The sequence below is a fragment of the Tursiops truncatus genome, chromosome 8 (assembly GCF_011762595.2).
Source record: "Tursiops truncatus isolate mTurTru1 chromosome 8, mTurTru1.mat.Y, whole genome shotgun sequence".
Taxonomy (NCBI): Eukaryota; Metazoa; Chordata; class Mammalia; order Artiodactyla; family Delphinidae; genus Tursiops; species Tursiops truncatus.
In genome coordinates, this window is record NC_047041.1 from 55,390,831 (window position 1) to 55,405,855 (window position 15,025).

Consider the following 15,025-nt stretch of genomic DNA (forward strand, 5'->3'; position numbering starts at 1 on the left):
ACACTATTATCCAAGACATAAATGTTATTCCTAGAAAACTGTCTAAAGAACTATTATAATAAGATGCTTTGGGAAGTTACAGTAAGTTCACATCTACCTAAAAATAATTTTCTTACCTTTCCACCCATTTATTTCTTCAGAAAACTGAAAGATTCCACAAATCACTTACTCCAAACTCTCTGGCTTGATATAATTATCCTCATATCCCTCACTATTTGCCTACCAAAAGATCTAACATAAGAATTAAAGGAAAGAAAGATACTACTTTCAATGTCTTCATTCTTCAAAGTCTTATTTATTAGAGTAAATGATTAATTCATATCAGAATCCAAAGCATCTATGCCGTCATATGATGCACATTAATAACAGACCGCAGAAGGCCAGTCCATGCTACCTGGAGAACTCACTGATGCTCTGGGGACCTCCTGTTGAGAAACACTGATTTCACATATTCTAATAATGTAACAATCTTTAACCCATGACATAGCCCACTATTAACTAAATATATTATTCCTCTACTTTCCCCGGTCCCTCAAAGCATTACATTGAACCTCTCTACACTGATTTGAGCACACTGCAAACCAGAAAAGCAGTAAGTTCAAGTTAGGGTCACATGTCAGAGTCATCTGGTTTTCTTTTTTATTCCACTGTCCCATTATATTACTGTATTTTAATTTAGTTGGTTGCAGAAAGCTGAGATGACAATAATACTAGAGAAGACTTCCTCATCCAGATAATAACATCAGCACTGTAAAACACACTTCATTAAAAACAACACACACAACAATATGCTTCCAAATGTCAGAGATGAAATGGCTACACAATTACTTTTGACTCATTTTCCACATTTCCCCTCTCTCAGTGGACTGCCTAATCTCCGTAGGGTGTTCATTTCCTGTTTCACCCAGCAACCACCTTCTGCATTTTTATTTTGTTGATTTCTGCTGCCTAAAATTTCCATGGGGATTCCTCATTTTAAAACACACTCTTTGCTCTCCCTCCTGAACACAGCCCAATTAGCACGACTGCCTGTGCCTTGGATTACAACAGGCACTGAAGTTAATAGCTTCCCATGGTCCTAAGGGAGTGTATGAAACAAGGATTGTCCTGGCCAGAGCATCTAGAGTTAAAACTATGGGCTAGAGCATGGAGTGTCAGATTACTTAATAGCATTTGCAGAAACTGAACATCCCTTTTGCTCTCCTAATTCAATTCAAAAAATATTTATTGAGTGTTTACACAATACAAGGCTCTGGGTAAGACAATGGAGTAAGTTTCATGCCAAGTAAGATGCAGTTTCTACACTGAAAATATTTCAGACAACAAAAAGACAACTCTAATACATCACTTGTATCACTGGGTTGCTGTTAAAATGAAATGAGAACATATATAAACATAACTCATTTCTGAGATACTACATAGAAAGAATTGCTCATAGGATCACAAAAGGCTACGACAGTCCATCAAACTATGGGGAATTAAGAAAGACTTTACAAGGCAAGTTTTAGATAATAATGGAAGAGCTTTATGTACAACCACAATTAGGTTATGAACTGAGAGGGCACTGGGATAAGACTAAAAAAGTAAGTAGCGGGCCAGGCTGGGAACTGTTTAACTATTTGAACCTGCTCTACATTCCTTTTATGAATAAGGGTTTCAGCATTCGCTGAACCGATAGGTTCTAAAACACAGACACTTACTTGACTCATTAGCAGATATTAGGCAGTAAACTCCCTGAGTAGTTGAAGTAAGAAACAAGCCTTCAGACCTGCAACAGTTTTTGTTTTGTTTTTTTGTGTGTGTGGTACGCGGGCCTCTCACTGTTGTGGCCTCTCCTGTTACGGAGCACAGGCTCCGGACGCACAGGCTCATGGGCCCAGCCGCTCCACTGCATGTGGGATTCTCCCGGACTGGGGCACGAACCTGTGTCCCCTGCATCGGCAGGCGCACTCTCAACCACTGCGCCACCAGGGAAGCCCCTGCAACAGTTTATTTTACCCTGTGCTCTGGGAAACTTCATTAGTCCTTTCCATTTACACCAATGACTGAAAGACGATGTACCCTGTGGCATTACTACAAAAAGAAATCTAGTACTATTCTACTGGGTTGCATTTTTAATTTTCCTTAACCTTTTCTTAGGCCCACGTTTCCTTTTAGCACCTAGAATTAGAAAAAAAAAATACATGGCTGCCTGGAATTACTGTTGCAAAGCTCAAAGTATACATAATCGTAGGTGCAAAATTTTATTGAGCATCTTCTGTGTGCCAAGCACTGTGCTTCATTTAAACCTCATGATAATCTAGTGGCATAGATATTATACCAGGTGAACCAAGACTCAGAGAGGACAACCTTTCCCCAGTTGCTCAGTGATTACAGGTGAAGTCCCAACATAACTTCAAAGACTTGAGTGATAAAAAACCAAAAACAAACTCTGCCTAGTTTAAATAAATTGAGGAAAGAGAGAAGAAAAGAGAGGCATTTTGCATTGTACCTTTTAGAGGAAAAACAAATGTTAAGTGAACCAACTGATAAATGAGATTTAAATAATTAACATTTTCAATAAGAACACGGTGACTCCGCTTAATATATAGGAATTCACATCATGGCATTTTTTACCAGTGAGCTTCCCCTAAACCAGGAAAGGGGTATTTCAGTCTCATATATAGCCCCCCCCCCTTTTTTTTTTTGCGGTACGCGGGCCTCTCACTGTTGTGGCCTCTCCCGTTGGAGCACAGGCTCCAGACGCGAAGGCTCAGCGGCCATGGCTCACGGGCCTAGCCGCTCTGTGGCATGTGGGATCTTCCCGGACCGGGGCACGAACCCGTGTCCCCTGCATCGGCAGGCGGACTCTCAACCACTGCGCCACCAGGGAAGCCCTATAGCCCCTTTTTGATAAATATACTTCTTCCATCTCCTAAATGCTTGCTTAAAAGTACTACGCTTAACAATTGGACCATCTTCTGGGCTTGATTCCCTCAGGGGGCCAGATCAACGTGAAGGCTTAGTTAACTTATTTGACCTTACTTCATCTTGCAACCTCTTTCTCCATTTGTGAAATGAAGGGTTGACTCATACGACCTAAGAATATTCTGACTGGTTTTAAAACACGTCTACAATGCTGCATGTACAGAAACATTTTTTTTCATCTTTATTTTTGTTCCACTGTGTACTCTTAGGTAGTTATAATGGAGCTGGACTATAGGCATTTGGGAAAGTTTTCACATGAACAGAGATTTTTCAACTTAGGTCACACTCCTGTAATCAAGTAGAAAACCTGAAAGAACTAATAATTTTATTCATTTCAGCTATATTAGGCACACTGAAAAATATTCGTTTGATTATACTTTTAAGGTGCACAGCAAGAAAAAATAGAAAACCAAAGCATTTGGTTCACCCTCTGCCTCAAGTCATCACAATCATTGTTCAATATAAAGGTCTGAGGTCTGAGTTCCTGACTACTTTAAATGCCAGCATCTGAGCAACAACCTATAATAAAATGAAGATGAAAGGTTACAAAAAATGTTCTAATTTATAGGATAAACAGTAGAAGAGTTGAAAATTAAGGCCACATCACTTAAGCGTAAGCATCATGTGAAAATCTCCCACTTCTGGAAGGAGGCCATCAGATTTAATTGGACGCCACGAAAGTAAACATGCTAATTTAGTGAAAACAGCGACTACTTCTGAACTCTCCACATTAAAACAGCTCGATTACAAACAGAAGCCGACAATGTTTATACGAAAGAATCTAGAATTTTTAATATAAGATGTGTCAACATCTTATGCCTAAAGCAGAGAAGAATATGCCTAAAGCAGAGAAGAATAGCAATGAGGAGTCAGAATTATAGTCAGAAAAAATTTAGGTTTTCAATACATGCTAATGAAATCCCAAGGGTCAGTCACTATTTCTATAGAGAATCTGCTACTTATGCAAATAAAGTTCAAAGTATTCTCACTGATTCAAGGAGACACCATTAGAAAAAATTCTCATTCATTTATTAATAGGGCAGTGTGGCCAGGCCAAGAGGTAGGCTGAAGGAATACAGATAGGCCATCAGTCTGATCACTGCCACTCAGCAAATTCCTTTGTCCCTTCCCTCCTGGCAAAATGCAACCTGGTTATGCTGAAGGGGAAGCTCCATAAACATCCAGACATGCCAAGGTGGCTGAAAGGTGGCTCAAGTCACAGGCTTGGGGATCTGTCTCCCCAGCTCCTTTATGTGTAAGTATACATGATGGCTATATGCACCCCAGTCACAAAAAGGTGGCAGATCGTTAGAACTGACCATTCCTTCTCTCATGAGCATGAAATCCACATGCAGTGACTACGATCTGGGCCCAGGATTGTCTGATTTTGGACAGATCACCATTTCTTTGTACTCTAGAATTTGTTTCTAAAAGAAATCAGAATCAATCAGGTTAAAAAAGCAATTCCTGGGGTTTTAGTCAAGATCTTCCACAGGAATAAACATAAGCACAAAAAAATCCACAAAATGGGAAAAGCAGCACTACCATTTCTCTTGGTTCCAATAATCCCACTACAGAAAAATAGCTGACCAGCTTTTAGAGATCTGTAAAAACCTTGTCAGGGACAGGCCAGGAAGTTTCAAAAGTGCCTGCCAATTTACACCACTCCCTATTTCTCCTTCTGAAAATAAAACAAAAAATTTCAGACATCTTTTGAGGGCTTGAAAAGCCAAATGCTCTGACCAGCTATGTCGTAGCTCAATCTATTGAGCTAGTCTATTCTGAATGTATTACCTAACAGATGGTTAAGTAGCACAACAACAATGACCAACACATTTCATTTCAAAAATCACTTTAAAACCTACTTTTCAGTCCTCAGTGAAAAACGAAATAAGGGGTAAAAGAACATTGCAGCTGGACTCTGGCTACATTCCTTCGTGTTTTGTGGTCTGAGCCTCAAAATGAAATGCAGCAAAGATTTCAGAGTTTCCCTTTACAGTGTGCAGGTGCACAAGTAATGGTTTAGGCAAGGCATCAGTCCAGACCTGGGCTTCAAACAGACCATACAAAGGAGAAAACTAGTTTTTGGTGTTTTTTTTCCCCCTTGTAGCAGAACTAGCTAAATAGAGCTTTGAACCCTAATATATCACATTCCAATGGCCAGATGAAACAGGTAATCAGAGAGGGCAGAGGCTGAGGATTCCTAGGCCTATTACAATAAGCATAATTTATCCAATTAGTCATTTAATTCCTATTTTCCCATGAAGACATGATTCCACCTAATACCCTGGAAAGGTTCACATGAAAATTGACACACTCAGGAGAAAAGAAAACCATGTCTAATCTGCTCCTTCAGTCATCCAGGCTAATAACTGAGAGGCTGATTCAATCAACAAGCATAATCAATAAATGTATTTGTATTTAGATATTTATTTACACATCTATGTTGTTCCAAAATGGATCTGAAGTGCTTTACTGCCCAGTGAAAATATTTGATAGTTCATAAAATCTAAGACAGCATCAACTGTGAACTGCATCATTAACTTATGTATCACTAAGAAAAGATAAATGCTATCAACCATGCCATTAATTGTAAGATGTATCTCATTTTTAGCAATATTAAAATGTCAAAAGTATTTACATTAGAATCAATAAAATACAATTTGTGTTTCAGTGAAAAGGGGGAGATAGAGGTATAATATAAAATTCATTCACTAAAAAGCAATTCCTGTGGTTCTCTTGGCTGCCGAAGAAAAAAATGAGTAACGTCATCACCAAAATCTCCCTGGCCTTCCCAGATTGCTTCGGAAAATCAATCAATAAACAAATCATCACTACTACTCACACTGGCGCATACTACTTGGAGTGCTCACATGTTAAGCTGCTCCTTCACAAATTAAAGTGCGCAGCTGATCTGGAGAGAGAGTATTATCATTTCGAGGAGCACCCCTCCTTCAAGATCCCAAAGTGACCTTCCTACATAACTAATATTTTAGGGCAGATCATCATGCACAAATCTGATAAAAATCTGGAGAGATACTTAATTTTCTTAATATGGAGCCTACAGAAGGTTGGGAGGCATTCTCCACAAAACTACAAGGTCATCTCTGTGAAAGACATATCTGGTTATGGTATTCTCTCCTCTTAAAATTACCTAGGGGTCCCTTCATCCCTTACAAGTAGTGTTTTTCATCATTACACAAACAAATGGAATGGAGTCAGCAAAAATGGTACAGTAAGTAGATCAAAGGACTTGTCCCTCTAGAGAAACATTGAAAAAAAAAAAATCAAGCAAAAACTGTCAAAGGCTTACAACAACTGGCTGAACAATGAATCAAGAAAAAGGACACTCAAAATCAGAGGGAATGCTTTGCAGCATTTTTACTTATCTTGTCCTTAACCCCCTCTCCAGCTCAGCAGTGGTCTTAAAGACAGCAGGCTGTCCTTGTGGGGCCCTGACCCCTGGTTCTTAAGGGAGCAGAGCAGATCTTATTCTAAAACATTTGGGTTGGTTTGTTCTAACTTATCTGGGGGCGACCTGCAGGACTAATGCAAGGTACTTGCCTTTGTTTTGCCTAGTCAGAACTCACTCAGTGTCAGAAGACACTGCTCAAGAAGTAAGACAAACCAGAGCTTCCCTGGTGGCGCAGTGGTTGAGAGTCCGCCTGCCGATGCAGGGGACACGGGTTCGTGCTCCGGTCCAGGAAGATCCCACATGCCACGGAGCGGCTGGGCCCGTGAGCCATGGCCACTGAGCCTGTGCGTCCGGAGCCTGTGCTCCGCAACAGGAGAGGCCACGACAGTGAGAGGCCCGCGTACTTCAAAAAAAAAAAAAAAAAAAAAAAAAAAGAAAAGAGAAAAAAAGAAAGCTCTCATATCAGTAACCTAACTTTACATCTAAAGGAATAGAAAACAAAACCCAAAACTAGCAGAATGAAAGAAATAATAATGATTAGAGATAAAAGAGACAAAAACAACAGAGAGAATCAACAAAACCAAAAAGTCAATTCTTTGAAAAGATCCATCACATCTTCTCATTCTAGCTAAAAGTTTTTAGCTACAATAAGAAAATAAAAAAGGGCTTCCCTGGTGGCGCAGTGGTTGGGAGTCCGCCTGCCGATGCAGGGGACACGGGTTTGTGCCCCGGTCTGGGAAGATCCCACATGCTGCAGAGGGGCTGGGCCCGTGAGCCATGGCCGCTGAGCCTGCCCGTCCAGAGCCTGTGCTCCACAGCGGGAGAGGCCACAACGGTGAGAGGCCCATGTACCGTAAAAAAAAAAAAAAAAGAAAATAAAAAAGGCACAAACAACTAAAATCAGAAATGAAAATAGACATCATTAAAGACCTTACAGAAATGAAAGGGATTATAAAAAATACTATGAACAACTGTCACCAACAAATTAGATAACCTAGATGAAATGGTCTTGTTCTTAGAAACACACAAATGATATAAACTGAGTCAGGAATATATAAAAAATATGAACAGACCTATAATAAGAAATTGAATCACTAATCAAAAACCTCCCAACAAAGAAAAAGAACAGAACCACTTGGCTCCACTGGTAAATTCTAACAAACATTTAAAAGAAGAATTAACAGCAATCCTCAAACTATTCCAATAAAGTAGAAGAGAAGGGCACACTTACTTCATAATGCTTTCTATGAGGCCACTATTATCCTGACAGAAAAGCCATGCAAGAAGACTATAGTCTTCTATATATTCCTTATAAATATACATGCAAAAATCCTCAATGAATTGCTAGCAAACTGAAGCCAACAGCTTATTAAAAGGTCCTCTTTCATAAACAAGACCAAAAGACAACCCTCAGAATGGGAGAAAATATTTGCAAATGAAGCAACTGACAAAGGATTAATCTCCAAAATTTACAAGCAGCTCATGCAGCTCAATAACAAAAAAACAAACAACCCAATCCAAAAATGGGCAGAAGACCTAAATAGACATTTCTCCAAAGAAGATATACAGACTGGCAACAAACACATGAAAGAATGCTCAACATCATTAATCATTAGAGAAATGCAAATCAAAACTACAATGAGGTATCACCTCACACCAGTCAGAATGGCATCATGAAAAAATCTACAAACAATAAATGCTGGAGAGGGTGTGGAGAAAAGGGAACACTCTTGCACTGCTGATAGGAATGTGAATTGGTTCAGCCACTATGGAGAACAGTATGGAGGTTCCTTAAAAAACTACAAATAGAACTACCATATGACCCAGCAATCCCACTACTGGGCATATACCCTGAGAAAACCAAAATTCAAAAAGAGTCATGTACCAAAATGTTCATTGCAGCTCTATTTACAATAGCCCGGAGATGGAAACAACCTAAGTGCCCATCATCAGATGAATGGATAAAGAAGATGTGGCACATATATACAATGGAATATTACTCAGCCATAAAAAGAAACGAAATTGAGCTATTTGTAATGAGGTGGATAGACCTAGAGTCTGTCATACAGAGTGAAGTAAGTCAGAAAGAAAAAGACAAATACTGTATGCTAACACATATATATGGAATTTAAGAAAAAAAAAATGTAATGAAGAACCTAGGGGTAAGACAGGAATAAAGACACAGACCTACTGGAGAACGGACTTGAGGTTATGGGGAGGGGGAAGGGTGAGCTGTGACAGGGCGAGAGAGAGTCATGGACATATACACACTAACAAACGTAGTAAGGTAGATAGCTAGTGGGAAGCAGCCACATGGCACAGGGATATTGTCTCGGTGCTTTGTGACAGCCTGGAGGGGTGGGATAGGGAGGGTGGGAGGGAGGGAGACGCCAGAGGGAAGACATATGGGAACATATGTATATGTATAACTGATTCACTTTGTTATAAAGCAGAAACTAACACACCATTGTAAAGCAATTATACCCCAATAAAGATGTTAAAAAAAAAAAAGGCCCTCTGCAGAAATAGAAAAGATGATCTTCAAATTCATATGGAATTGCAAAGGGCTCTGAATAGCCAGAAAAGTACTGAAAAAGAACAAAGTTGGAGCATTCACAATTTCAGAGTTTATTGTGGAATTGATATATAACAATAGACATATGAACCTGTGGACTAGAACTGAGAGTTCAGAAATACTCTACGGCTAATTAATTTTCAACAAGTGTGCCAAAGCCATTCAATGAGGAAAGAATAGTCTCTTTAACAAATGATGCAGATACAGCTGGATATCCTAATGTAAAAGAATGGAGTTGGACCCCTAAGCCATAACATATACAAAAATTAACCCAAAGTGGGTCAAAGACCTACATATGAGAGAGAAAATGCTATGACTATTTCAAGAAAACAAAGGGGTAAATCTTCATGAGCTCGGATTTAGCAATGGATTTTAGATATGAAACCAAAAGCTCTAGAAACAAACACACACAAAAAAGATAGATAAATTAGACCTGATCAAAATCCGAAACTTTTATGCATCAAAGTACACTATAAAGAAAGTAAAACAACTATTTTAATCTCCTCTTATTCACCCCATTGATAAGAGACCCCTAGGGTCATGGGGATGGTTGAACACTCAACATCTGACACTGGACATATGAGATTAAAAGCATATTACTGGTCACACATACTCAAATCCCAGGGGAGGAGGACACTGCATGCCACACAGACTCACATGGGGTTACACTTGAGAAGAGAGCGAACAACCAGGAGCTATGGGTGGCAGGCTCTGTAGTATGAAAAGGACAGAGTGGTGATGATTGGTTCCCAGGGGAGGATGTGATTGGTTTGTTTCCATAATTACCCATCTGGCAAGGAACTGAAATTTACTACTCAGGAATAAGCAGAGACTACCTAGACCCCTGAATAAAGAGGGTTGTTTGGATAGGGGGCCTGATCCATGGGAGCAGAGTTGGGAGGGACTATTCAAGGCCCTCCTGGTTTCACCAGATATCCAGGCAGCACATAATACTGACCTTAATTTTAGGCCTTAAACTGTAACAACCTAGAGAATGGGAGAAAATACTTGCAAATGATTTACCTGATAAGAGTCTAGTATGCAGAATATACAAAGAAGTCTTACAACTCAACGAAAACAGGAACAACCCAATTAAAAATATGGGCAAGAGGTGAGGAAGATTAAGAGGTACAGACTTCCAGTTATAAATTACATGAGTCACGGGTTTGAACTGTACAGTGTGGGGAGTATAGTCTTAATTATGTAATATCTTCGTATGGTGACAATAATTAGACTTATTGTAGTGATCATTTTGAAATGCACAAAAAAATCAAATCACTATGTTGTTACCAGGACATAGTGTTGTAGGTCAACTGTACTTCAAAACCAAACAAACTCATAGGAAAAGGGATCAGATTTATGGTCACCAGAGGCGGAGGGGTAAGGGGTGGGAGGAAATTGTATGAAGGCAGTCAAAAGGTAAAAACTTCCAGTTATACGATAAACAAGTACTAGGGATGTAACATACAACATGATTGATATAATTAATACCGCTGAATGTTATAAATAAAAGTGGTTAAGAGAGTAAGTCCTAAGAGTTCTCATCACAAGGAAAAAAATTTTTTTCTGTTTCTTTAATTGTTTTCCCTACATGAGATGATGGGTGTTCACTAAACTTACTGTGGTAAGCATTTCATGATGTATATAGGTCAGTCATTATGCTGTACACCTTGAACTTTTATGGTGCTGTATATCAATTATATCTCAATAAAACTGAAAGGAAAAATAACAGGCTGAAAATCTGAGTAGGTATTTCTCCAAACAAGATATACAAATGGCCAGCAAGAACATGAAGAAATGCTCAACATCATTAGTCATTAAGGAAATACAAATCAAAAGCACAATGATATGTATATCACTTTATACCAGGGACTGTAAGCTGGTGTAGCTGTTGTGGAAAACAGTTTGGTGGTGCCTCAAAAAGTTAAACATAGAATTACCATATGACCCAGCAATTCCACTTCAAGTTATATGCTCGAAAGAACTGAAAATGGATACTCAAGCAAATACTTGTACATGAATGATCACAGCCAAAAAGTGGAAATAACCCAAATGCCCATCAATAGATGAATGCATAAACAAAATGTGGTATATACATTCAATGGAATATTATTCAGCCATAAAAGTACATGAAGCACTGATTGTGCTCAACGTGGATACACTGAAAATATTAGGCTAAGTGAAAGAAACCCTAAACAAAAGGTTACATGTCGTAAATGATTCCAGTTATACGAAATATCCAGAAGAGGTATCCATAGAGACAGAAAGCAAATGGGGTGGTTGCCAGGGACTGAAGAAAGGGGTTACTGGGCAGGCGAACAGGGAGTGACTACTTAATAGATACAGGGTTTTCTTTCAGGGTGATGAAAATGTTTTGGAACTAGATAGAAGTGGTGATTACATAATACCATGAAGATACTAAATGCCACTGAATTGTACACTTTAAAAAAGTTATGTTATGTGAATTTCACCTCAATTTTTTAAAAAGAGGAAAGAAACCATACTCATGTCCCCTTCTGTCAAACATATATATTTCAGGCTCTCTTTAAATAAAAGGTTTTGAAATTGAAAATAATACTTGGGCTATAAAGTATTCAATGCCTTTGAAAAGGAACTGAATAGAACTATACACACGCTCCCAGCCCTCCACTTACAAGCCCTACCAGATACAGTACTAAATTCTTCCACTGATGCTCACCTTTCCTGCCTTTTCTCTTGCAGTTTCCTAAATAGAGTGGAGGATATTTCATTTCTTCACGCCCACGAACACAACATTCGCAATCCATCAGTAGAACAGTGGTTCTCAAACCTGGCTGCACATTACAGTCACTTCAGGGGCTTTAGAAAAATATATCTCATGTCTGGGCTTATCAACTGAATCAGAATCTCTGGAGGAGAGGCATTTCCATGTTTCTATGCTAGATTATTTTTATTCTGCCTTTAGTATTTCCCTTAGTATAGGTCTGCTCAGATGCATTTTCTCAGTACTGATAGTCTGAAATGTCTTTATTTTGCCTTTACTTTTTTTTTTTTAAATTAATTTATTTTTGGCCGCATTGGGTCTTCATCGCTCTGCGTGGGGTTTCTCTAGTTGCGGCGAGTGGGGGCTACTCTTCATTGTGGTGCGCGGGCGTCTCATTGTGGTGGCTTCTCTTGTTGTGGAGCACGGGCCATAGGCACATGGGGTTCAGTAGTTGTGGTGAACGGGCTTAGTTGCTCCATGGCATGTGGGATCTTCCCAGACCAGGGATCAAACCCATATCCCCTGCACTGGCGGCAGATTCTTAACCACTGTGCCACCGGGGAAGTCCCCTGCCTTTACTTTTGAAGGATAATTCACTGAATACAGAATTCTAAGTTGGCAGTATCATTTTACATGCTTTAAAAATGTCACTGCAGGGCTTCCCTGGTGGTGCAGTGGTTGAGAGTCTGCCTGCCGATGCAGGGGACACGGGTTCGTGCCCCCGTCTGGGAAGATCCCACATGCCGCGGAGCAGTTGGGCCCGTGAGCCATGGCCACTGAGCCTGCGCGTACGGAGCCTGTGCTCCACAACGGAAGAGGCCACAACAGTGAGAGGCCCGCGTACTGCAAAAAAAAAAAAAAAAAAAAGTCACTGCATCATCTCCGGTTCCCAATGTTTCTCTTAAGAAATTAGCTTTCAACCTTATTATTGCTCTTTTGAGGCAAATCTCTTTTCTCTCTAGGTAATTTTAATATTTTCACTTTATCTCTTTGGTTTTCAGCTGTTTTACTATAATTCCCCTAAGTATGTTTGCTTTGAACATATTTTGTGTTGTATTTAATGCTTCTTGAACTTATAGCTTGATGTCTTTTGTCAAATTTGAACTCTGTCATTATCTCTTAAAATGTTACAATTACCCTGTGTGCTCTCTTCTCCCTCTCTGTGACTCCAATTATATGTATATTAGACTTTTTATTGTGTCCTACATATGTCTAGCACTTTTCGATAAATCCATCTCTTTTGTACTTGTGCCTGGTCAGGTATTTTCTCCTGGGCTATCTTCCAGTTCACAAACCCATTTTTTAGATATGTACAATCTGCTGTTAAGTCTTTTATCTTTTTCCTGGTTGTCTCTCTGACAAATCTTTAAGCATTTCATTTGGTGACTAGCGGCAACAGATATTACATGAATATTTGCAGAGTATATGATACTTACCTCACAAAAGCAAATTAAATTTGAATGAGTCAATTTTGCTATCAACAGCAATTTTGACTACACTCTATTTTAAAGAAATGGAGCACTTTACAAAGGATATACAAAAATCACCACAATCTAGGTCACATTTTATATTTTTAATACAGTTGATGCTTCATACTGCCTTAATGTTAAAAGAATATTTTAAAAGGATACTTACTCTCTCTCCTTTTCAGTCAACTTGTCATTAATATTATCTTTGATTGTTGATCTCGATCCCTTATGAATTATAGGATATCTGAGGGGCACTTGTAGGAAAAAGGAAATCATTGATACTAAATGTGCAGTGTAACCAAGGGCAACAGCAATGCTTCCATCATCTTTTGCTGTAAATTCAAAAACAGAGAAATAGAAAATAACTATTTACCTTATAAATGTACCTATGAGATCATAATAAATCAATTTCAAGAGAGATTTTATAAGAAATAATTGATAAAATATTATTCACCTGTCTAAATTATATGAATTTTATAGAAATCTAAACACATTAATAAGATTTGAAATTTCATCTACTACATTTAAAACTATTCCCCAATAATTAATGTGATGAGATTAAAATTTGATATATAATCTTAAGAGTTCTTACTGCATTCAAATCTCCATTACTCTCTTTCCCAGCATTTTTAAGGGCAAAAATAATACCTGAGTCTATTATACAATGCAAAAATTAGTTTCAGAGGTTTAAACATTACATCTATATTAACATTATACATTTTACTCGTTAACAACTTTATAAGCAAAACAGCTGTACTGTTGTATTCCAAGGTGAAGTGAAACAGCACAGTGCATCCTTATGGGGTATGTTCTCAATATTCATAAGGACAGCATTGTTTAAGTCTGTGAAGTTTGAGATAGGATAAGGAGAAAAAAATGTTTTAAATAGTAAAAGGTCAAAAACCACATTGTTCATATATATTCTATTTATGCAATTTTTGTGTGGAAGCAACTGTTGGAAAAAATACATGTCTCCTACAGTCAAACATAAGTATGTATCTTTTAAGAAGTCACAGATTTTTAACTCAACATCTAGATTTCTGCTACTGCCTACCAAGCGACAAATAATCATTCAGGTACCCAGAACTGAGGGTAATACAATAAAAAGTTTTAAGCTTGCCCCAGGGGTAAGGAAAAAGTAACTGCTTGGTATACAATATTCTTAAAATACTTTAAAAAGTTCTCTCTCTCTCTCTCTCTCTCTCACACACACACACACACACACACACATTTAACACATATCTGGAATACATCTGGCTAGAGAAAGGCTGAAATGATTGAGATGACCTTGGCTTGAGTATTTCCTGATTTTTAAGAGTACCTTTAACTTCAATTATTAGTAATATTTTCCACATTCTTCTTTTTATATTTAAACTTGGTTATCTAAGCACTACCTTCCTACTGTAGGACCCCTACTATAGCCGTATACTACTCAGTGCATTCTCCACCCTTGACTACCAAAGCAGATTCCTTGATCATACTGTAAAAATAGGTAACTTTTATTGTACACTTTTTTTTTCTGCCAGGAATTGACCATGATGCTTTATTTCTGATAGTCATTCATTCATCAACAATTAATAAACTGGGCACGTTTTATATGCTATTTCATTCAATTTATAGATGAAGAAATAAGGTTCAAAGAAGTTAAGGAACCTCTCCAAACTAAGATAGCTAGTATGTGGGTTGACCTGACACAGATGCCTCTGTCTTTAAGCACTCTACCATACTGTCGCAGAACTTTACTGTGGAATGTAACAATTTTTAACTTTGGAGCCTAGAACACACCAAGCATATAACACACGTGTATTATCTTAGTTTCTTCACACTTTTCTAGTAAGGGCAAAGAACACATAAAA

General features: G+C 38.4%; 1 protein-coding gene across 7 annotated transcripts in view; it reads right to left on the minus strand.

Annotated features, from left to right (window-relative positions):
* Nucleotides 1–15,025, minus strand: part of LOC101316208 (diacylglycerol O-acyltransferase 2) — a 364,872-nt gene that overhangs the window by 115,649 nt on the left and 234,198 nt on the right. For all 7 annotated transcript variants that reach the window (XM_073808430.1, XM_073808431.1, XM_073808432.1 and 4 more), the window contains one exon: nucleotides 13,336–13,501. In XM_073808430.1, the coding sequence (XP_073664531.1) occupies nucleotides 13,336–13,501 (166 nt within the window). The remainder of the gene's footprint in view (nucleotides 1–13,335; nucleotides 13,502–15,025) is intronic.